Here is a 24,072-nt window from a genome sequence, read left to right as displayed (position 1 = left end):
TCCCTGGGAAAAACCTCTCTCAAGATATTCTACAGATGGTGACTAGATTTCAAAATGCCCAGCGTCTACCAGCCTTCGACTTTTTGAGGTTGCTTGGCCTCATGGCATCCTGCATTTTTCTAGTGCTAGAGCCTCGCCTGAGAATGTGATCTCTGCAGTGGGCACTAAGGACCCAGTTGTCGCAATTCTCAGGAAAGATGTCAGATCTACTACAAATCCTGAACAGAGTAGCACAAGACCTCCAGTGGTGGGCCTGTCGGGAGAACATTCTGAAAGGAGAACCGTTTTGGCAACCATGGCCGGACAAAACAGTAGTAACGGATGCCTCACTCACGGGGTGGGGAGCCCATACCAACGACTTAACCGTCAGCGGTCGCTGGTCTCCGTCGGAGTCCAGATTACACATCAACCTATTAGAGCTAAGAGCAATCAGGCTAGCACTGAAAGCTTTTCTGCCATCAGTACAGGGAACAAAACAAATTCTGATAATGACGGACAACACAGTGGCCATGCACTACCTCAACAAAAGAGGAGTAGGGTCACTGCCACTGTGCAGAGAGGCAATGCAGCTCTGGTTCTGGGCAATTCAGGAAGGAATCTCTCTATTGGCAGTTCACCTAGCCTTGGAGAGGAACACTGTGGCGGACGCTCTGAGCAGGCAGACCTCAGTCTCCACGAGTGGGAACTAGCTGAGGAAGTCCTTCAAGAGATCTTCACCTTTTGGTGAACCCCCTCAGGTGGATCTGTTTGCAACGAGTGTCAACAAGAAATGCGAACGATACTGCTCAAAAGAATTTCCCCCGAGAGGAGGTCTAGGAGATGTTTGTGGCGGACTGGGAGTTGAACGTGTTTCCCCCAGTCCCTGTCATGCCTCAAGTAATAAGGAGGCTGAGAAGATTCCGGAAATCCATGATTCTAATTGCCCCGGATTGGGCCAGGAGAACGTGGTATCCAGATCTTCTAGACATGTCCATCTGTCCTCCGATTAGTCTTCCACAAAGAGCGGATCTTCTCTCTCAAGAGGAGGGTCAGGTTCTCCATCCGATATCGGGACTCTCAACCTTCACGCTTGGTTTTTGAAAGGTTGCGATACCAAGATTGTGACCTCCCGGATGACGTAATGGAGGTGTTGCTTTCGGCTAGAAGACCAGCAACTAAATCTTTATACCGCTGCCATTGGAACAAATTCTGCAGCTGGTGTAGAGATCAGGATCTTGACCCTGTTTCGTGCAGTTCACCGACTGTCTCCCCCCACCCCCAGCCGACTCCGTTTCAGGTTCCACTTGGGATTTAAAACTAGTCTTAAAATTTGTAATGGGCACTCCTTTTGAACCTCTTCATTCCTGTCCATTAAGGTATCTCACTCTTTTCCTAGTGGCTTTAACTACTGCCAGAAGAGTCGGCGAACTACAAGCTGTGTCTTGCAAACCTCCACATACTATTTTTCACAAAGATAAAGCAGTTCTTCAAGTGAAGCCTAATTTCCTCCCAAAGGTTGTCTCAGAATTCCATATCGCACAAAAAATAACCTTGCCTTCATTTTACCCTTCTCACCCAGGTAAAGAGGAAGAAAGATTACACAGGCTGGATCCAAAGCGTGCCTTAAGCTTTTACATCAACAGACTCGCAAGGTTAGGCAAGCAAACCAGCTGTTTGTGGGGTATGTAGGACATAAACTAGGTTTACCCATCACGAAACAGACCATTTCAAGATGGATCATTCTAACTATCATAAAGTGCTATACATTGGCAGGAAGGGACCCTCCTCAACATCTCAGTACTCATTCAACCAGCGGTATCGCAGCCTCATCCGCTCTCCAAAGAGGAGTTCCATTATAAGACATCTGTGCAGCTGCCAGATGGGCGTCTGCACATATTTTCACCAAATTCTACAGTCTAGATTCCTCCACTAACCTGGAGTCTAGATTTGGGAAAGCTGTATTGCATTCTGTGCACTCTTAACACCTTTCTAAATTTTACTCCTGCCTCCTGTACACATTACTGCTTTGGGAGACTATCAAAGATAAGGAATACATGGGGGGACACAATCCATTCGAAGAACAAGTTACTTACCAACTGTAACGTTCTTTCGACTGGATGTTCCTCCCACGTATTCCTTATTGCCCCTCCTATCCTTCCCCGCAGTAAAACTTCCCTTGTAGTTGCAGCCTATGCTCTTTCAAGGGTACTTACCATCTCATACTGGACAAACCCAGCACCTCAAAACGGAACTGAGCAACGGACGCTGCGCGAGACTATTTATGCCTATGGTGACGTCGGCACCAATACAGAGGCCTTCGAGGGAAACTGACTTGAGGGACGTCGACGCGCAGTGTCCTCTACTGGGAAAAAAAAAATCCGGGGCCAGCAAGCTGGAAGTGGATTTATCAAAGATGAGGAATACATGGGAGGAACATCCTGTCGAAAGAACGTTAGTTGGTAAGTAACTTGTTAATTTCAGTGATCCCAAGTGACAGTTTCTCTGATTCCAAATTGATACACATTTTCAGTTCAAAGTACTTTCATTTTTGATTGCATCTGTATTCACCTGGGTGCTCACAATGGTGGTGGCTCACCTGTGCTATCAGAAAATTGCCATCTGCGCTTATCTGGTTGACTGGCTCATAAGAGGAGAATTGGAAGCAAATTGCTTGCACAACACTCGTAAGCTTCAAACATTCACAAACTGGGTTTCTCAGTCAATCAAATAAAAGGTTTAAACCCATCAAACAATTCCTTGGGGCCAATTTTAAATACTTTGTATTTTTTCAAGTGTATTATTTGTAAAGCCCTGAAGACAAGCCAGTCCGAAGTAGTTGGTGCGCTGAAAAGACCATTAACAAAACGTGGCTGAAAAGAAACGTCTGAGAAATAAACAGGGATATTGATTCAAGTTCTCCTTCTCCTCATCTTTTTCCCCTGTCACATCTGAAGAAGTTGCCAGAGTTGTCCGCTCCATGAACTAAACAGGTTTCCCCTTGCTCATCCAGGACCATCAAGGATAACATTGGCTCCCTTGCCCCTGCACTCGCTGATTTCTGCAATCACTCTTTTGGCACTGGATATTTCCCCTCCTGCCTTAAGCACTCTCTTGTGCGCCCACTCCTTACAAAAACCTTCAGCAGACCCTACCTGCCCTGCCAACTACCGCCCTATTTCCATCACCCTCTTCCTGGGGAAGTTGCTGGGCCTGAAGTCAACTCGCACACCCAACTTGTTGGTTGTCTCCACGACCATCAACCTGGATTTCAAGCACCCAGAGGCACGGAAACTGCTCTTCCTAACATCTTTGAAGAACTGCTTACATCTCTGGACTCCAACTCCTCAGCTCTCCTTATCCTTCACAATCTCGCTCTGCCTTTGATACAGTCAACCATTCCATCCTCCTAGAAGGCTCCACTATACCCTTGGTGTCTCGGATTGGGCACTGGACTGGCTGACATCCTTCCTTACTAACCGCTCATCCCAAGTCCTCCTGGGCACCTTCTCCTCTCCCACTTCCTTCTCCACCTGTGGTGTCCCCCAGGGTTCTATCTTCTCCCCTTTGGCTTCTTAACATCTACCTTGCTCTGCTTGCACCCCTCATGTCCTCCTTCTCCAACTTCCAGTGTTACGCAGACACGCAGCTCTTTTTCAAACTTCCTTCTGACCCTCTTGCACCCTCCCATCATTCCTGACTGCCTATCTGCCATCCAGTCCTAGTGCACCTCCAGTGATCTCTGCTTCAACGCCTGTAAACCTGAGATCCTTCACATCAGGATCCCTACCTCCTCCTCCTTCCCTTCACTCTGGCCTTCCGTTTGTGGCTCTCCCCTTCTTTTGGGAGTCCTCTTCGGCTCCTCTCTCCTCCTTCCCTCACTAGCCAAGTAGTCCCACTTTCAGCTCTTACTTAGGAATTCTCCCTTTTCTCACTTTCCTCCCAGAGGCTCAATGTTCCCTGAGACCTGGTTCTCTCTACGCTTGACTATTGCAATAGCCTCCGCCTAAATCTTCCTTCTTCCACTCTGCGACCCCTCCAGCTAATCCAAAATAGGGCAGCAAGACTTGCTCCCGGTTGCTGCACAGATTAAATTCAAATCCCTGTGCATCATCCACAAGGCTGTCTGGGACTGGGGACCACAGTATCTTCAACTTTATCTTACTAAATACTCTCCTTCTAGACCACTATGTTCCGCTGGCACCAATTATTTGGGTGTAAAGCATTTTGCTAAACAGGTAGGTGGTTGTTAGCTTTCCTCAGCTTGCTCCCTCCTATGGAACAGCCTCCCCCTCCTTCTGCGCCTTGAGCAGGACTTTAACTTCTGGAAGCTCCTTAAGACTTTCCTCTTTACCTCCTCCTTCCCTTACACTCCCTGCTGCTAATCCCGCAGTTGCTGTGATTGGTGCCCGGGGCTTTATGCATCCTCTGGCCCTTGGCCTCCCACACCCAGTCGGCCCAGCTCCTGTCTACCCTCAGCGCTTGCCTCGGCACACTCTCCTCACCTGAGGTTCGCACTTACACCTAACGTGGCTCTGGCCCTGTAGCACTCAATATTAGTAGCACTTCATCTGTGGATCACACATGAGCTCGAACTCCCCAGCACTTAACCCCTCTGTCCTCTTGCTTGCTGCACTTGCAATTTCTGAATACTCGCACGGCATAGTAGATTTGTCCTTTTACCTCCCACTGCTCTTAAGTATTGTGTTTTGTAATGTGTTTCACTCCCTTGTTCCCTCCATTTGCCCTCTGGGCACTTTGAAACAGTATTTTACTTGCTATATTAGCGCCTAACAAGCAAACAAAAAATAAAATACAGGAGAGTCTTCAAAACATGTTTGAAACTATCTAGAGACACAACACCTTGGATCAGGAGGTAAAGCATTCCAGCATTTCGCTGCAGAGTGATGAAATGGGCCCTGACTAAACAATGCCAAGTGTTTTTGACTTTAGGCAGAGTAGCTACTAAAATCTGCTATCACAAGTTCCCTGTAACCCAGATCATGCTTCCTTATATGCGCAGCTGTCCCTACTGTCGACTTGTGTCATTATGGAGCAAACTGTTGTCAGCGATCCTTTGCTGAATCAGGGAGTAGATTCCATTAGTTGTCTCTGTATCTTGAACATAATTTCCTGAGAGTGAAATTAGGCACTGAGTATCGTCAGCGTACATAAACAGTGTAAATGACACCCCTGGTGTCAAGCAGTTCAAACCACGCCCTCGTAAAGATGTTATACAACGTGGGAGACGAGCATGATCCCTGTGGAACCCCGCACGTCACTTTGAGCTCTTCAGCAATGGCTTCACAACTAAATATTGTGGCTGATCAATAAGTCAAAACAAATTTGACCCAGTTGGCTGCAGCAGCTGAAAAAGTGGCAGAGTGTAATAACCTCTTGAACATTATGCTGCGATCAACTAGGTCAAAGGCTGCAGATGGATCAAAAAGCATGGTTAGTGCAGTAGAGTTGTTCTCCATTGTAAGATGTTAAATTTCAAGGCAAGTAATGTTCCCGTGCCATGAGCAGATCTAAACCCTGATTGCAGCTGACCTAAGATATTATTTCCAATTAGAAAGTCCAGAACTTAAAGGCAGGCAACACGATCCAGGATCTTAAGCAAAAAGGGAACATTCGTAAATGATTTGTAATTTGTACGAATATTCGGGTCCAGAGTTGGCTTCTTTAGCAGTGGTGAAATCCAGACCTGCTTAATACTACATTTCACAGAACTCTATGCAAAGGATGTATTAGTAAACTTGGTGATAATGGGAATCGGGGGCGGTGAACATGCCTTTACCACCGTAGGAGGACACGCATCCCTTTTACAAAAGGTAGGTTTAAGTTGGTTTATAATACCCGTTACTTCCAGGTCTGTAACTGGCCTAAACTGGAAATAGGTTTCGACGGTGTGAGTCTTGAAAGTATCGGCCTCAAGCATTGTTCTCTCAAGGTTGGTACATTGGATAGAGAGGTTATCACTGAAAAAGCAGCCAATCCCTCCCTCAGAAAGGAGTACAACCATTAATAGCACAGACTTCTAGTTAGCAGGTCAGATTCCAGATAATGGTCAGAGGTCATGGAGCTTCTAGGGATAATGGCCTCTTGTATCTACATTGTCCTGTTTACATGCCTAAACATGCATGTCCCGCACCATTGACTATCAGACCATTGGACACAGGTGCCTGGTGGATAGGATGAACTAGTGGTGTTGTGGCAAACCGTGGTAAGCGCTCTTCATTTGTGCATGAAATCGTACTTTCAAAAAGTCAAACCATTCACCAATTTACCAGTACATATTACAATAACCACAGACCCTTCTCAGCACAACTGGGGTTCACGTTGTCAAATGCTTACTGCACAGTGTACATGGACCCTAGAATAGGCAGCTCAACACTTAAATGTATTGGAACTTCTGGCAATAAAATGGCCCTGCTCTCCTTTCAATTAAGACTTTACAACAGCAGTGTTCTGATCATTACAGACAACACCACAGACACATTCTATATAAACAAACAGGGCCATAACAACCTTGGGGCCCTGTGTCGTTTCTTGCATAGTAGATATAGCACTGGTGCGTCGGGGGATACATTTTCATTCAAGAACATTACGTCCCAGGAGATCACAAGTTCCGGGCAGGAAACCTAAGGGGGGTAAGCCTTCAGGATCGCAAGTGGGATATCCACACAAACCCATTGAAGACAATATTTCTTTTTCTTCGATTTATTATTTATCCATTTCTACTTTAAATCTGATTGCAAGAGGCCAGAATGTGAAATGCCCAGTCTTCATGTCCCGGTACCTACAGTATAGTTTGCTATAGAATAAATTGGTCAAACATACTTGCTTACATTCCACCGCCCACTTATAATGCTTTTACTGCACAAAGTGGTCCGCAAATACTCAATTTTCACTTAACAATAATCCTGATACCTCCAATATGGGAAAAGTAAATATTGTATCCGTACCTAGATAGTCAAACGCTAACCAGTTACTTTAACAAGTGAAATAAGTTCATGTGGTGTTCAAAGAAGGATATTAACCCTACTGTGACTGTACTCAAGCATATATTGTTATATGCATGATCTACCTTCTACATTCAGGATTGGTTTACAACCCCCTTAAAATCTATCTGGTACCATTTGACCATGTGTCAACACAAGGTGTCCTGTTGGAGGGTCCCTGTTAGGTTTTGAAGGCTGGAGTCAACCTCATTCACCCACCAGTTGCACACCTGCTTCTGAAATGGGACCTTAATGCAGTCCACAGAACCTCAATGGGCCGGTCTGGGAGCGGGTTGGGGTTTGAGCCAATACATAGTCTCCATTAGGGACCTCACAAATTACAATTCATAGTAGCAGACACACATACATCCATCAGGAGGATAAATGTGCTGCAGACCCTGTTACAGAACCATTCATCATTAACAAAAATAAGTGGACTTAAAAATCCACGTTTTTCACCCAAATGCATTTTTAAATTCTTTGCCAATCCATTGAATTGTCATTCTTTCCAAACCCACAAAGCATGAGTGAAAAGCACTGCAGTGTCTGCAGAGCCGTAATGTTCTACTTTAACAGGACCAAAGAAATTCAGAAGACAAGCCAATTCTTTGTTTCTTTTGCAGTGGGTTGAGAAGGTGACCCAGTGAAAAACAGCACCATTTCCAGAGTGTTGGGTGTATTCAACTCTGTTGCACACTGGCACATAAATCACTTCATTCATCTCAAGAGCCCATTCTACACGTAGCACTGGCGCAACTTTGCATTCATAACTAATATACAATTAGAGTAGATTGGTAAGACTGCAACTTGGAGTTCAGTCCACACTTTCACACAACATTATTGTATAGATATACAAGCAAGAGCTGAGTCACAAGCAGTCTTAAAGCATTTATTTGGAACTGTACCCATAGCTCACCCACCACCTTATTCTAGTCCTGCTTGCTAGTCTTTGGAAAGCATGTAAATCTAAGAAAATTCACAAGCCTCCATATCAACATTACCTACCCATTAATTCTATAGCTTGTATCTGCTTAGAATCACATCCGCCAGCCCTGCCTCCCTTCTCGGGAGCAACAAGATGGTATCAAATCAGCTACATTCCCATGTCAGAAAACCCCCAAAAAGTTATTGTGGAACATGAATGTTCATGGTTCTCTGCAAATGTAGGAAAGAGAGCACGACAGATGTCCATGTCGAAGCACGGTTTTTCGAATTAAAATATTTGTGTAATACTCGTAGCCACCCACTATATGGCGGCCTCTACAAAGCATGCTATACAAAGCAAATTCAAGCCACAGACAGTTGATTACCGGGTTATTGCTGGCTCCCAAAGAGGAACCCACCCCCACCTGTGAGGCTAAGGCTGGAAGAAAACTGGTGTGCAACCCGAACACGGAGGAAAAGCGAAGTATGAGAAGTTGGAAGACTGAAAAGTGATGTCTTGACCGAGAGTCGGAGTCAGAGAACGCTGTAGAGACAACTTATTGAATTGCAACGCAATGTGCACAGAGTGAAGGAGAGGAGGAAATGGAGGAGGGAGGATAGCTTAGGGGCAACACGCTCACCTTGGAAGCAAGACGATGTGGAGCAACACACGTTTGATCCCTGCGTCCACGCTTAGAAACTTCTGGGTATTAAACGCGTTATAAATGACCAAATATATATCTCTCGAACCTGACTAACGGAGAAGAAAATCCTGATGAAAGTAGTCTCCAAGAAGTACCTTTTTGACTACTTTTATTAAAGTGAACTGTTGCAGAAACCAGTACGCAGGAGTCATTGTCATGGTCTTGTACCTTAGTTATTGTTTATAGTGGTAGAGTCGGTATAGGTTCGTTTTGGACTGGACAGATCTTTCTTTTGGTACTCACTGAGGAATGACGAGCGCCCATTTGGTTAGGCGTGGAACCACCATAGCGTAGGAAAAGTGCATGCATTTTCAGATTTTCTTTAAATAAAGTTTTGAGTCAAAATGGAAGATACAAATTTAAGTCCTTCTACCCACCACAAAACCCAGCGTAGGCGACTTGGGCACTAAACTTTGTGGTGGTGTGACCACGAAGCAATCCTGGTGGGCAGGCTACCCATCCAAAGATGCCTAGGCCACCCCATGGAAGAAGCAGCAGACTGTCAAGAGTCAGACATTGAGACTCGCAAGATGTGGAGGTCACAGAAAGTGAGTAGACTGGGGGAAATCGAAGGAAGCAAAAGGCCCCAAGCATCCACAAGTTCCACAGACGTTTGCTTGCAATATTGAAGACCGGGAGAACAGGAAACCAAAAGGGACTTGCTATGTAATCTGAGAGACTCGTCCCAGTACAAGTACGAATACTTGAAAAACAAAGTTGATTCACTTGAATTGTCGAAGAGTGAGAGCAATAGAAGTATTTTATCAATATCATGGGAAGAGGGGAAAGTATCCCGATACCCAGGAAAGCCCACACTAAAGAGAAGAGAAAATCGAACAGCCCCATAAATGTCGAGTATTTGCACAGCATGTGAATCTAAGCGCATACAAGCAACAGCAATACGATTACAGTGAGTAATGCATGTCATTTGGGTGATTTCTAATTGGGATGAATGTATAGTTCAGTGTTTTGATCAGAGGTACATTTGATCGAAAGAAGGGACCACAGCAGTTTCTAGTGTGGTGGTGATAGTTTGTGTGTGTATATAAGTATGTATATATAATATATCTGGTGATGATCTTATCCCCACTCCTGCACTAGCACTTTAGTCATTCATTCCATACCAATTCGTAGCAGCCAGCCTACCTCCCTGTTGTATGTTTTAGATCGGGCTGTTACAATCTGCTTTTTTTATGAGCACACCTTATGTTGGTCATTTTACTGTTATACAACTATGTGTTTTTAATATTTCACATTTTAACATCTTATTTGGCCAACTGTAACATGAGGTATTATTTCTTTGTCTAAATGCATGCACTGGCAAATCAATTTGGGGATTACTTTGCCACATTATATATGCCATCATTGTTGACTGTATATATACGTTGTATTTACGGCACTTTGACATCTTTTCTGTATTTTTCGCATTAGACGGCTTTGTTTCTTTTCTTTTTTGCCGTATTGTCATTGACATGTACCAGTTTTTATGCGCTATGCATTTAAATAAGTGGTTTTTCCCTATTTTTTGGTTTCCATTTAACATGCATGCATGCATTCTTACTCCATTCCATCATGGCCGCCAGCGTGCTCTATCAATTGCTTGGCTCTTACTGAGTCAATCAACAGAGTAGAAGGACCATTTGCACAATTGATATTGATGTCAGCTATCCCTCCCCCCCCCCTTACGTGATCAAGGGCTCAGTGTAGCGCAAAACGCGTTGTTTGCAGGTTGTGCACCTTGCGTCCTGCCTCCGTCTGTCCCTGTTACTGCTCGTTGTGCATTTTACCTTTTGTACAACTTTGCCTTTTTTAATTATTAAAATTAACATCTGTATTCATTAGTGTTTTTTTTTCTCGTTATTTTTCCTGGAGCTTGCTATATATATATATATATATATATATATATATATATATATATATATATATATATATATATATATATATATATATATATATATATATATATATATATATATATATATATATATATACACACACACACCTTGGGAAGAGGGTTTAATTTTGGCTACACTAGACGTGGTTTTTTCATATACCTCGATTAACCACACTGTCGGTGTTAATGCATGCAAATATTATTTGGACACTCGCACTCCACTATCTTGGGCACAGTTCTATGATTTTAGATATGCTTTTGTTCTGTCTACAAAACAATGTCTTTCTCTTTGAAGGGTCTTTTATCGGCAGGTCAGAGGGACTGCCATGGGAAGTACCTTTGCACCATCTTATGCTAACCTTACGATGGGGTGGTGGGAAGCTACGTTTCTTTCTGACTTGCTTTCATCTTGTTTTCCAACACAGATTGTTTCTTGGTGGCGGTACATTGATGATGTGTTTGTCATTTGGAAGGGTTCAGAAATTGAGTGGTTATCTTTTGTCAAAAGGATTAACAACAACAAGGTCAACCTTTGCTTTACTGAATGTCACAGCTATTCTGAGATTGTCTATTTAGACGTCATTGTCATACTGGACAGTACAGGTTTATATACGGCACTCCACAAAAAAACCTACCAATACCGGTTTGCCACTTCATGCCAATAGTTGCCATCCTCCGGCATGTAAGAAATCTATTCCATATGGTGAATTTATCCGGTACCGCCGTAACTGTACCAATATTACGTATTTTGATGACCACTGTGCACTGACAGCTGTTAACTTTGTGAGACAAGGATATAATAAGAAAAACATTGAAATGGCATATATCCGAGCATGTGAAATGTCCAGAGACAAATTGCTGTATGACACCATAGCCAAAATCAATGATGACCCGAGATTTATCATTACGTTTGATACTGCCTCAAATAACATTCGGAAAATCATTGAGAAACATTGGTATGTGCTCACTCTAGACAATGATCTTAGGACTATTCTGGCTAATAGTCCTACCCCTACATACCAACGTGTGCCCTCCCTGAGAGATAAACTAGTGTCCAGTTTTTTATCGCCAGGTGGCAAAAATTTGGCATCTACGACTTGGCTCCCTGTCTCCACCTTTGGGTTTACAAAATGCATGAAGTGCGAAGTTTGTGCACATGCCACTGCACAGAAATCATTTATACATCCAGTGACTAAAATCCAGCAGAAGATAAAATTCTCGATCAACTGTGATACCACCTTTGCTGTATATGTGCTCTCATGCCCGTGCATGAGATGGTATGTCGGGAGCACCACATGCAAATTGAAGTTGAGAATTTTGCAACATGTGAGAGCCATTAAGAACTCTGATCCGGCGTATCCAATGGCCAAGCATTTTAAACTAGAACACCAGAATGATTTTAAACTGCTAACCTTTTTTGCAGTGGCGCATGTGCCTGCTCATCCCAGGGGTGGTGACCGGGTCTTGAAATTGAGACAGCTAGAAACTAGATTTATTCTGGATTTCGACACCAAGTACCCAAGGGGTCACAATATAGATGAGGAGTTATACACTTTCCTGGGCACTTAGGCCCTGCATCCTTGGCGTTCTTTTACCACTCTTGAATTGTCTCCTTTCTCTGTTGTTTCTTGTTCCTTATTGTCTTGATCTGCATGTCCCGTTGGACTTTCATTTCTTGTTTCTCTCTAGTTTCTTTAGTTTTGGGATGTTTTGTTTAAATTTTCTTTCATCTGTTTAAATATTTGCTGTTTCTAATTTTGATTTGGCCATGCACTCTGCAATTCCTGGGGATTGTTTTTGCACATAATTGTGGTCCTACTTTGGGGTTTATCTGTGGTCTTTTGTATCTCTCCTTTCTCTGGTGGTGTATGTTTATTGTGTTGTTTCTTCTCTTTGCAGTTGGCTTTGCCCATTTATCAATTGATTCATCTAATGTTATCATTGGCTTAGTGTTATTGTGTGCATCCTATATTACCAATTAGGATTGTCCTTGCTGCTTTTTCACTTGCACTTTAGTGTGGCCTCGCCACCATGAGGCTTGATGGACACTTTGGTGTCTTGCTGCTATATTGGGAATATTACCTGTTCTTGCTGCTTTTGCACTCGCCCTTTACTTGCTGCTATATTGGGAATATTACCTGTTCTTGCTGCTTTTGCACCCGCACTTTAGTGTGGCTTTGCCACCATGAGGCTTGATAGACACATTGTTGTCTTGCTATATATGCACTTTATTTGTAATATTACCTGTACTTGCACTTTATACAACACATAACACTTGCCTTTACCATATAACACAATAACGTCCACCTCTGTATGTGTCAGAAGCCGAGGCTGGATGGTCTTTTGAGGTTGCTGGGCATTCAAATCTTGGCTTCTCTAAATGATTATGGATTGGATTTTTATTATCTATATATACGGTTTTTAATCTTGTGCTACAACTGTTTATATATGTTAATTTTAGCAATGCTATATTTGGGATTTGCTGTTTGCTGCATGTTGGTTTTAGTACTGTATTACTCTCCATGATAATTAGCTTACTGTCATCCATGCACTTGCATTTTAGCATTATGTTTCCTTTTTAAAAACAAAGGTTTTATTATGGTTGTTGGCACCAGTCATATATTTTGTACAACTCTATGATTATGGATATGCCGTGCATGAGATGGGATGTTTTTTTTAGTATCTAACTTTCACCCACCATGTATTATTCTGTCCTGGTTGCCAACTAGAGATTCTATATTTCATTATGTGCATGTTCAGTTGTATTTATGCAATGTTGTAATTTCGAGCATTAGACCAGCTATATCCAAAGACTACGCACTTACATCTGCACATCAGAATATACGTGGGGGTCGTTGATTTCTAACTCCATGCAGAATTCGACCATCATTGTGCACTATGCGTTTAGTCTGTTATTTTTATTATTTGTGCTGTGCTGATTTTCAACACTGGCTATGTTTAGCTCGCTTATGCATTCAACTATATTATGTCATGCACTGTTGCCCCTTTCCATCATGGCCGCCTGCTTTTCTATCCTCAGCTATGACTTGTCATTGTAACTAACAGAGTAATAGGACTGTTTTCCACTGTGTGCATTTTAACCAGTCTTTTTTTCTTTCCCCATACGTGATCAAGCGCTCGGTGTAGCGCGAAACGCTTTGTTTGCAGGTCGCATTCCATGGCGTCCTGTCTCCATTTGTCTGTGTTTTGTTGCATTTTTGTACCACATAGTTGTGTGTACAAGTATATTTTTTCTTGTTGAACATTAAAGGTATCCGTATTATATACACGGCGTGCTTTTTTCGTTTACATCCAGAATTTTGGAGCTTTGCGTGACGTCCCCTGTACCCATGATCCCTCGCACGTCTAGGACCCTCGGATTGTATTTTTTCTGACATGAGGTAGCATGAGGAGTAGCGTGAGTACAGATGATCCAAGACTACAAGCATCCATGCGCCTTCTCTCAGAGGGGAGGAAGGGTGGGTCGCATGTGAATCTAAGCAGATACAAGCATCAGAAATACGATTACGGTGAGTAATGTATCCCTTCTGAGGCTTGTGGAATCTGCTTAGATCACATGCTGTGCATAGATTAGCGAGCAGTGTTAGGAGGTGGGATTTGAGAAGGGTCATGAGCAAATAAATGTCTTAGAACCGCTTGTCCCACTTGAGTATCTGTCTTGGAATGGGTGTCAATGCAGTAGTGCTGAGTAAGTGTGTGTGTATGTATATATATATATCGAATTTTATAACATAAACAATAACAGAACAAACACTATAACAAAACATAGAAAGGCCCTACTTGTCGGGAGTCTCTCACAATCGCAGTAATCTTGGCGCTTGGCCTTCTCTGTGTGGACCATTCTCGGGCCTTCGATCTTGCTGTATGTCTCTATGCCCAATCCCATGAACCAATCTTCGAAAGTCACCCACAGCTGGTTATAAGTTTGTGTTGGGGCTTTCCTCTAAATCTTCCAGGTTTGCAACCATGCTTTCCGACCCATCCGGGTGCTCAAGATTGCTGCTTTCTTTGGATCCCAGCATATCGCTGCATTCTCCGGGCCCTCTCTGCACTATGCTGGTCCATACGACCATCTGTTCAGGTCGGCCCACCATGCCTCTATTCTAGGTGCCGTGTCAGTCTTCCATGCCACCATGGCGATCCAGTGTTTCGCCAAAATTCACATGAAATCCTTTATCTTGGCTATGTGCATGCTTTGTGTGCCACCCCTTGGAAATAGGCCCAACAAGTAGCTTTCCAGTGTCCATTGCTGCATTTGCACCCGACCTGCAGCTGCCCTTGCTTTAATGTGTTTCCAAAATGTTTGTATCACTGTGCACCCATAGAACATGTGGAGCATTTCTGCATTTTCCACGGCACACCTTTGGCAGGTCTGGGTGACTGTTCCCCATTTGGTTAGTTTTTTTGGGGTGAGGTACGCTCTGTGAGTAACTGCGTCTGTTTAAATCTTGCATTCCTCGAGTATACAGCCAGAGCTGTTGGTCTAGTGTCTGCGAGCCCTGCCAAAGTAATCTGCGGGGAGCATGGGTCTGGGATTCCTTGAATCTTGCACGCCATCTTCCATAGTGTTAGCCCTAAAGTGAGTAGGGCAGGCAGGCCTTTGGCCCAGGATTTTCCCATCCAAAGGAGTTCTCGCAAGTAGCAGTTCTGAAGTTCTGGCTGGAATAAGAGTGAGTCTATGGATTCTTTATCCCCCTAACCATCGGACCACAAATTGCAGTTGCCCTACCAAGTAGCATCTTTCATAGTCCGGCACGTTGATACTCCCGGAAAGGTAGTCCCTTTTGTAGGGCGTGGATAGCCAATCTGTTGCGTCCTGCCCCCCACAGGAATCCACATACTGTCGTGTTCCGTTTCTTAAAGATTGTAGCAGGTATGTTGTAATAGGATATGTTAGTAAAATAATATAGCAGGCGGGGGGAGGCCCGTCATTTTTAGCAGGGCTGCTCTTCCTATCATCCACAACGGCAATGTTCTCCAGAACTCCATGGACTTCGTTGTCTTTTCTAGGGTCATCTGTGTGTGTATAACGGGTTATGATGTATGTCTCTACCCAAATATCAGAAATTATGTTGTGCCCACATAATACCCAGGTGTGGTAACTGCTCTATAGGAATGTGTCTGAGTTCTGCAAGGGGGTATATGATGGATTTTGCTTTGATGGCAATACCTGATAGTTTGGCATACGCGCCTCTTGCTTCTAGCAGGACGGGGAGGTTTTTGCGAGGGTTTGCGATAGATAAAAGCATGTCGTCTGCGTACAGACATATAAGGTGTGAGAATTGTGAATGCGTATCCCTGTGTCTGCATGCAGTAATGCCGCCAGGGGCTCCAAAGGCAGTATATAGAGAATTGGGGATAGTCGGCAGCCCTGTTTCATGCCCTTGTATATCCTCCACGCCCGAGATATACCTCCCCGTTTTAACTCTGGCCTTATGGTCCTTGTACAGTAGCATAATCCATCCAATGAAGCCCTCGCCCATACCGAAGTGGGTCAACACCCTGCGTAGCCAATTCAGAGTCAAAGGCCTTAACTGCGTCTAAAGATGCTATTAAGCATTCACCCTGTCATTGGTTTTGTCCACCACGTGGTGCAGCCTCTACAGGTTCCACTTGGTGTTACTCCCCGGGACATAGCCGTTTGATCCGGATGGACCAGCTCGTGTATGACTGAGTCTATTTACTAGGGCTGTCGTTAGTATCTTGCAGTCCAGATTTATCAATGCGATGTGGCTGTACTTAGCTGGATTGTTGGTGGGGGGGAGGAGGGGTGGTTTTGCCCGGTTTCAGGATGGGTATTATGAGGGTTTCCCGCATGCTGTCTGGCAGTTGGCCCACTTCCAAATGCTTCAGTATATACGTCCAGTAATTTGGCAGCTAGAGTGGTCTTATATGCTATTAAAAAAACTCTGGGTAGTCTGTCAGGTCCCGTGGTCTTGGACGTCTGGAGGCTGTCTATTACTGCCTCTAATTCTTCTACCGTTAGGGGGGCCCCAAGCATCTGTACTTGTTCTTCATCTAACTTTGGGAGGTCGATTTGTTCAAGGAGGTCTGCTATGTCCAAGTTCTCGAGTATAGTGTCTCATAGAATTGTGAGAACACTTGGTTTATACCTTCCTGGGTCCTTGCCTCTTCCCCGACGTTATTTTTGATCGCATTAATCTGGACTTACTAAACTTCCTGTTTAGTAAGCCAGGCTAAGGGCCTCCCTGGTTTATCCCCTTCTGCATGTAACCTTTGCGTATACTTATCATAGTTCAGATTCCCCAGTTTCTCCCAGATTGCATTGCAGTGTATCCTGAGGGATTTCAGTTTGGGTGGCTCCTCGCCTTCCCGATTGATGCACCTCCAACTTCCACTTTGAAGGCATCCCACACTTTTGCCGGCCTGTCTACACTACCTGTGTTGAGTTGGAAGTAATCTTCTATTGTATCCTGCACGTTCCCTTGGACCTCCCCCTCTAGTAGTGTCTCCGCTCTCAGTCTCCAAGTTGGTATAGGGCACCTGCTATCTGTGTATGCCTGTGTTGCTGTTATCAGGGTTTGCGCCCAAAGTGTTCTTGCTCTGTGATGCGCTCTAGCGAATTCCCCAAGTGTCTCGGTGCCAGTAAAGAGGTAATCTATGCGTGTGAACGTACCGTGTGGGGCGCTATAAGAGGACTATTCCCTCTCATCTGCGTGCAGGTTCCTCTAGACGTCTTCCAACTTTAGTTCCAAAATGGTTTGTTGTACTTGTCGTCCGATCCATCTAGGCATGAATCTAATGCACAGTTGACGTCTCCAGCCCAAATTAATGCGGCCTCTCTGGGGCCAGCCGTGGTGCAAGTGTCTGAAAGAACGTTGTTGCATCTTGTTTCGGGGCGTATGTGTTAACCAGACACACCTCCTTATTTTCAAGCATCCCGTGCACCAGCGCCCACCTACCCTCCATGTCTTGTTCTTCCCTTAACAGCTTTAATGGGACCCCCGGGGCTATCCATGTAAGCACCCCTCTGGCATAGATGGAATAGGTTGAGCTGAACATTTGTCCGCCCCACTTGGCCGCTATCTTGAACTGTTTGTGTCTCATCAAGTAGGTTTCCTGGATCATCGCAATTTTGACTCTTGATTTGTTGAGCCAGGTGTGGACCCTCAACCTTTTAACATAGGCCCCAGACGTTCCAGGTTGTAAGTTCCAGAACATTGTAAGTTCTTCAGAGTTAATTCCACCATGGCTCATCTGGGCCCTTCTGCTCCCACGGGCCTGTTTTGGCTTTCTTGTCCATGTCCTGGACTCTTGAGTTTGTGTTGAGCATCGCTCTCGCCGCTGTAGCCGACCCTACGGTGTCTATGCCCTTCTCATGCCATATGGCTTGTGCAGAGTCCCGGTTGCTGGGTGACGTGATGTGCAGGCTACTTCTCGTTACCCCTGTTCTCCATTTGTTCCTTGTGCAGCCATAGTGTCTTATCCATAGAAAATGCGCTCCCCTTGTGCGTTGGTCTAAACAAAAAACGTGAACCATGAACAAATGCCCAGCCACCCACCCCATGCTCGGCCGCCTGCTTCTCTTGTGCTGCCCTCCCCAAGTGGTGCCTTAGAACGGGCATCTGAAATTGCAAAACTCTGTGGGGTATTGTGTCCTGTAGTTTTCTGCGGCAGCACCACAGCTCAAGGCTCCTTGGTTGTTACAGCTGGCTTAAGTCATATCATCCCGTCTTGACTTTCTTTCCGTTGCTGGGTCTCAGTTAAGGGATGCCCTGTTGGTCCATCCATTCTTGGATCGAGGTGGGGGGTGGCACCTGGTTGGGGTTTCCTAGTGAGAGCTCTGTGCTCTCTCCACCACAATGCCTTGGGACAGCACTCCTGCCCCGATCACCTGCCGCAGCAGCACGTTTTCAACATAGTTCGTGGTGGGTCTCTGCTTACTCGCTCTCTGGCAGTCCAACAATCCGGACATTATTTCTTTTAGCTCTCCTTTCTGCATCCTCCGCTCTATGCTCTAGGATTTTTATCCGTTGTAATACGTCCGACATCTGGGACTGGGTGGAGGCAATATCTGTGGTATTGGTCTGCACTTGTTGTTACGCTGTGCCCACTCGGTCCGCCAGGGGCCTTTCCTCCTGCCGAAGGAGGCTAATGTCCACCATAACCGCGTCCAACTTGTTCTCCATGAACTCCTTCAGGGCTGATATAGCCTCCAGTGTAGGGCCATCACCTTGGCCTTCTCCTTGCCGTGTATGTCTGACGAGGTGGGTTGGCTATTATCGCGTTTTTTGGTAAAGGATTTCATGCTGGTTTGTTTGCCTCTACTACCTTTTGATTTGCCTGCCATTCCTCTTCCGCGGTGTTATGCAAGACACTGTCCTCGTAACACCAAGGAGCGCTGCCCCTTAACACAGGTGGCGTTATCACATGGCATCTGAAGGCATCCCCCCTCTGAATATCTGGTGGCAATTCGGATCTCTTCGTATTTAGCAGTGTCCCACAGTGGCATGTGTCCTTTCCTCAGCCGTTCTGTGAGCTGTATCCTTTGGGATGTGTGCAGGGGATACCCTTGTCCTTTATCTGCTGTGCCAGGGAGTGCAGCTGCTCTTCAGTTGAGCTCCGGGGGGTAATGGATTGCTCCCTCCCACATATCGGGTTTCTTATGTTGTTGCTTGTTGGTGCTTATTCCAACAGTAGTTGAGAAATTGGCTTCTTCTTTGTCGCCCGGTCAGCCTCCTCTGCTTTCTAGGTTGCATGCACCTTGCTTGTGTAGTTCAGCTTTGTATGGGCACTTGTTCTATTGTTGGAGCTACTGATCTTTAGAGACGGGCAACCTCTCTTAATCTTGGCCAGGTCATCCGGTGGCACTAGGTTGTAGGCCTTTGCTGTACTATGGGCCTTGCTATATTTGTCGTATTGTGTGGATTACCCTCTCCACGTCGCCCCGTATTGTGGTAGGGATCAGGTCTGTGCCCCTGGGCGCTCAATGCGGTGTACCTTTCCTGCAAGCTGGTGGTAGTATCCGGCTCCCCCTTAGTTGCTGTACTCCGTCCTTGGCTGAGCTGGCTGGTGGAAATGTCCGGCACCTCCAAATGGCGTCTTTGCAGACCCCATGCGGGCCAGGGGGCACTGTACCGCCCTAGTGGTCTGATGTGGGCTCAACTCAGTAAGCCTTGATCAGTGTCTGAATCGGGGTAATGCTGGAGTGGACTGCGGCCTCCCACGTAGCAATATGCACCTGGTATGTACTCATTGCTGTGTCCCCCTTCAGCTGGGCTCGGACCCTGTCACCCTCGTTCGCCATTCGCCAAATTGCCGCTCAACTTCACAGGGGTCAGCGTGACCCGCCTGGGCCTCTCCAGTCCACGTCCACCCTCTCGGTGTTGCGGCCCTTGTGCTCAGCTCGTCCTTCCTGTGGGTGTCTGCACTGTCTTGCTGTAGGCCGACGGGGGTGAAGCTCCCTAGTCCCGCTGTGTGGAGTAGGCGTCGCTGTCCTGATATTTGGTGTGGCCCAGAGGGCACTGCTTCACCTCCACCCCCGGGGAGGGGGCGAGGGATTGCTGCTGCGTTGTTTGCTAGTGGCGCTTCATTGTGCCGTTGGCCCCGCCAGGGGGGTGGGAGGTCCTCCTCGCTTCTACCCTGGGGGGGGGCAACCCAAGGGGCTATCGGCAACGGTGAGGCATCTTCCGCTCTTGCAGTTCAGTGTCTGGACACTGCGCAGACACCCGCCTCGGTCCCAGATTCTGCGGGGGCCTATGCACTTACTTGTTCAGGCCCTCTCCGGCGTTCCATGCCACCCGTGACCTCTGGGCGCGTCGGCTCTCCTCGAGGTGCTGTCTCTGCTTCTCCTGCTTCGAGCTAGTTATTTGGGTGCAGCCTGTGGCGTGGCTGCGCCGACTAGGCAAGCTGCTGCGTGTCGTGTTTGCTGTCTGGCCGTCCTCAGAGCCCTCTCAGCACGGGGGTCTTCTAGCGGACCGCGTTGTGTGCGTCTGCCATTTTGGTGTCCATGGGGGAGGATCTTCTCCAGTCTTCTTATACTTGTTCCCCGCTCTGATTTTCCCCAAGACTTCCCAGCATTACTTTGGACCTTTAAGCACCCTTCTGTTGTGTTTTCGCAAGTCTTCAATGGCTATATCGCCAGTTTGTCGAAGTTGCAATCGGAATCATCGGGGAGCTCCGAAGCCCTGCTGTCTACCGCATGGCCGCCAAGCCATGCCCCTCCGTGGTGATAGTAAGTTAAGTCATGTTGTAGAGGAATGGTGGCCTTGAGCTGTGCTCAAGAGTTCCAGAGAGTTGTTGGGGCTACTTACCAGAAAATCCTATTTGACTCCTTCCGCCTGATTGCATGACCTGGGGATGGGGGATTGCATGAACATATTTTCTTGACTAGGTGGAGGATTTTTTAGCTTAATGAAATCCTTATCGGCACACTGCTTATACTGAAGAAATGTGTATACTGGTATCAGCTTTCAGAAACAGCTAGCAGATCTTTTTTATGTTTTCAGGAAAGTGGCATTTGTTTTATTTGGATTTGATCTAAAAAATGGCCAACCATTGTTTTTCTCCTTTTTTCATGGTTATCATTTGAACGTTTGAAAACATGATTTTACCCCGAGAGAACTTATGTGAAGTCATATTACTGGATTGTGTCTTCACAGGTTATGATGAATGAGACTGCACAGCAGAACATGGAGAATCATCCTGTTATACGGACATTGTATGATCATGTGGATGAAGTAACCTGTCTTGCCTTCCACCCCTCAGAGCAAGTATTGGCATCCGGTTCCAAGGATTTCACAATGAAGTTATTTGATTATTCAAAGCCATCTGCAAAAAGAGCCTTCAAGTATATACAGGTGAGTAACTGTGCTGAATAATGCAAGCATTACACAGGCATCACCACTGCACATTGTTACTTCTGGGACTTTATCATTAGCTGAAAGTCCTCCATAGTCTGGATGCTTTGGGTTGAATCATTGGGCTTTCAGACTTCATTGAAACATAAGTTTCTTCTTCCTGATTTGTTCAGAAACCCTGCATAATAGCAGTGTAGCAAGGTGTTTAACTATTCTAGTTTAATGACAAAGCATTTTACAGAATCTTTGCAAAATTACAGCATGAGCACCATGGCTCATTATGTACGGTATGTGCTGGTTATTAAGTCTTTGTTTTCAGCTAGCAATAGTTTGATGGTAAAGTTCAGTGTTGCTTTGTGTGGTCCCCATGGGACAATGTACTGCGATAGCTAATGCATCTTTCATTTGTGTTTTAACAGGAGGCTGAAATGATTCGTGCCATTTCTTTTCATCCGTCTGGTGATTTTATAATTGTTGGGACCCAGCATCCCACGCTGAGGCTTTATGATATCAATACTTTCCAGTGTTTTGTTTCTTGCAATCCTAATGACCAACACAAAGATGCCATAACTGCAGTTAACTACAATCCAACTGCCAACATGTATGTGACGGGCAGTAAGGATGGCAGCATCAAACTATGGGATGGCGTTTCAAATCGGTGTATAACTACGTACGACAAAGCCCATGATGGTGCTGAAGTCTGTTCGACCATTTTTTCGAAGAATTCAAAATATATTCTGTCAAGTGGAAAAGATTCTGTGGCTAAACTGTGGGAGATATCAACTGGACGAATGCTGGTTAGGTACACAGGTATGTTTGTTAGAAATACTGCATTGTTGTATTCTGGATGTGCAGTATTTGTTGTGTGGTATTTAAAAAAAATGTTGTTCAAATGTTTTATTGATTTTAAAAAGCAAGACAATTAAAACCTTTAACATACAATATCATTTCCAATTAAAATCAACTTTCATGCAACACTCTAAATCACAAATTGGTATTACAAAGGCTTGTTTACAAACTCCTCCTCTAAATCCTACCCTTTGTTTAACACAAACTCGACCATCTTCATCACTGCAATCACCAGACTGGTCTTTTCCCCCAAAAGAACCCATTCCCACCATTCAGGCTGTCTCCGAGTTCTACCAACAACCAAATGCCCCTCCAGAAATGTGCTTCTCACATGACTCACAAGCGGTTACCAAATGTAGTAGAGTTTCTACGGAATCATTCGCCTTACAAAACCGGCATTGGACATTTAGGATCCCCTTTCCTCGCCCATTGCACCTCCCGGGTTTTAAAAATATTCAGCCGGCATCTAAAGAGGAGATCCTAATGGATCGGTGAGGGGAATATTTGCAGATACAATGGTAGGGAATTCAAGCCTTTTTTTCCGCATTCAAAGACTGTCTTGATTTGGTTAGCCCCCTTTGTTCTACAGTATTGATCCAATCCATAGCTGGCAACTTCTTTTTTACTTCAGTCGGATTGGCAACCAGCTCACCTATTTCTAGCCCACTCTGTTCCAGGATCCTCTCGACGTTCACCTTCCACTGTGTTCTATGCCTATCCTGCCCTTTTTCTGGAAGTCAAGAATTGCGAATGGGATCAATGATGGTTCAGACACATTTCCTATATAAGGCTAGAGTTTTCCATAAAACCATGGATTTGAGAGATTGCAATTTCAATTCTTGTCTGATTGGGCTCATAGGCAGAGCATTTGGAAGCTGCAATACTCTCTGCCAGAACCAACCTTCCAGCTTTTCCCAAATGTTTCATTACTATAGGATAGCCTCTGCTCCATATATTAGAATTTGTGCTACCTTCTGCTTGTAGAAGGGGATAATAGTAATCATCGAAAACTATCTCTTCGATGAAAGGCCATTCCCTGATTGGTTAAAGAGACCAGCCTGGACCTTAGATGGATATAACAACCCTTTACATTCATGCTCCTATTTATGACTACTCTCAGGTATAGCATGAAAACAGGGTTTGTCAAGGGGGTAGGGACCATGGATTACTATTTCCAGTGGGCTTTCCCCCACTCTCCACTTAAATCCCCTAGTCGTATTATTATTTTTTTCTTTTGTACGTGGACTTCATGGTCAATATTTTGAACTTTGCTACGTTAATCTTCATGCTGTTTTGTGTCAAAAAGTTGGTAAATGCGTCGCTCCTCCTCTGGAGGCCAATGGCCGTCCGTTCTAAAAAGACTAAGGGCCTGATTCATGGAAGTGTTTTATAATGGCGCAATCCCATAGGAAAACGTTCCATGAATCGGGCAATAAATCGTCTGCATATAAAACCCATGGCACATCCATAGCTTTTTGCGATTCGGCCAAGTCGTAATATAGAGGCAAAATAATAAGGGGGCCAGAGCACACCGCTGTTTTAAGCCTCTGAGTGGGAATTTTTTTTGACAGGTGACTTTTAATTGATAGTCGAATCATAACTGAGGTATCTGTATAGAGGGCCTCCATGGCCTCTACCAGGTCGCCGGGGCAGGTTTTTCCCTAATTACCCCGTCGATCACCTGTTCGAAATCCACAAATGCTAAAATAAGGTAGGATTTTGATTCTAGTACCCTCTCATTAAGTATATTGATGATAAAGAGATTGAGGGTGGTACCTACCCCCTTGACTAACCCTGCTTGTCTAGGGTCTAGCAAACACCTCCTTTCTGGCCATGCTTTAAGGTCCCTCAGTAGGACTAGCGAAAAGTTTTCCCACTGA

General features: G+C 45.1%; 1 protein-coding gene across 1 annotated transcript in view; it reads left to right on the top strand.

The window, feature by feature from the left end:
- CSTF1 (cleavage stimulation factor subunit 1) overlaps positions 1–24,072 on the top strand; it is a 272,321-nt gene that overhangs the window by 159,927 nt on the left and 88,322 nt on the right. Inside the window, exons 4-5 of the mRNA XM_069651119.1 lie at positions 21,146–21,343; positions 21,763–22,153. Of these exons, the coding sequence (XP_069507220.1) occupies positions 21,146–21,343; positions 21,763–22,153 (589 nt within the window). The remainder of the gene's footprint in view (positions 1–21,145; positions 21,344–21,762; positions 22,154–24,072) is intronic.

The sequence above is a fragment of the Ambystoma mexicanum genome, chromosome 3p (assembly GCF_040938575.1).
Source record: "Ambystoma mexicanum isolate Mex_15411 chromosome 3p, UKY_AmexF1_1, whole genome shotgun sequence".
Taxonomy (NCBI): Eukaryota; Metazoa; Chordata; class Amphibia; order Caudata; family Ambystomatidae; genus Ambystoma; species Ambystoma mexicanum.
Note: the sequence above shows the minus strand (reverse complement) of the source record. Positions and strands in the feature narration are given on the sequence as shown.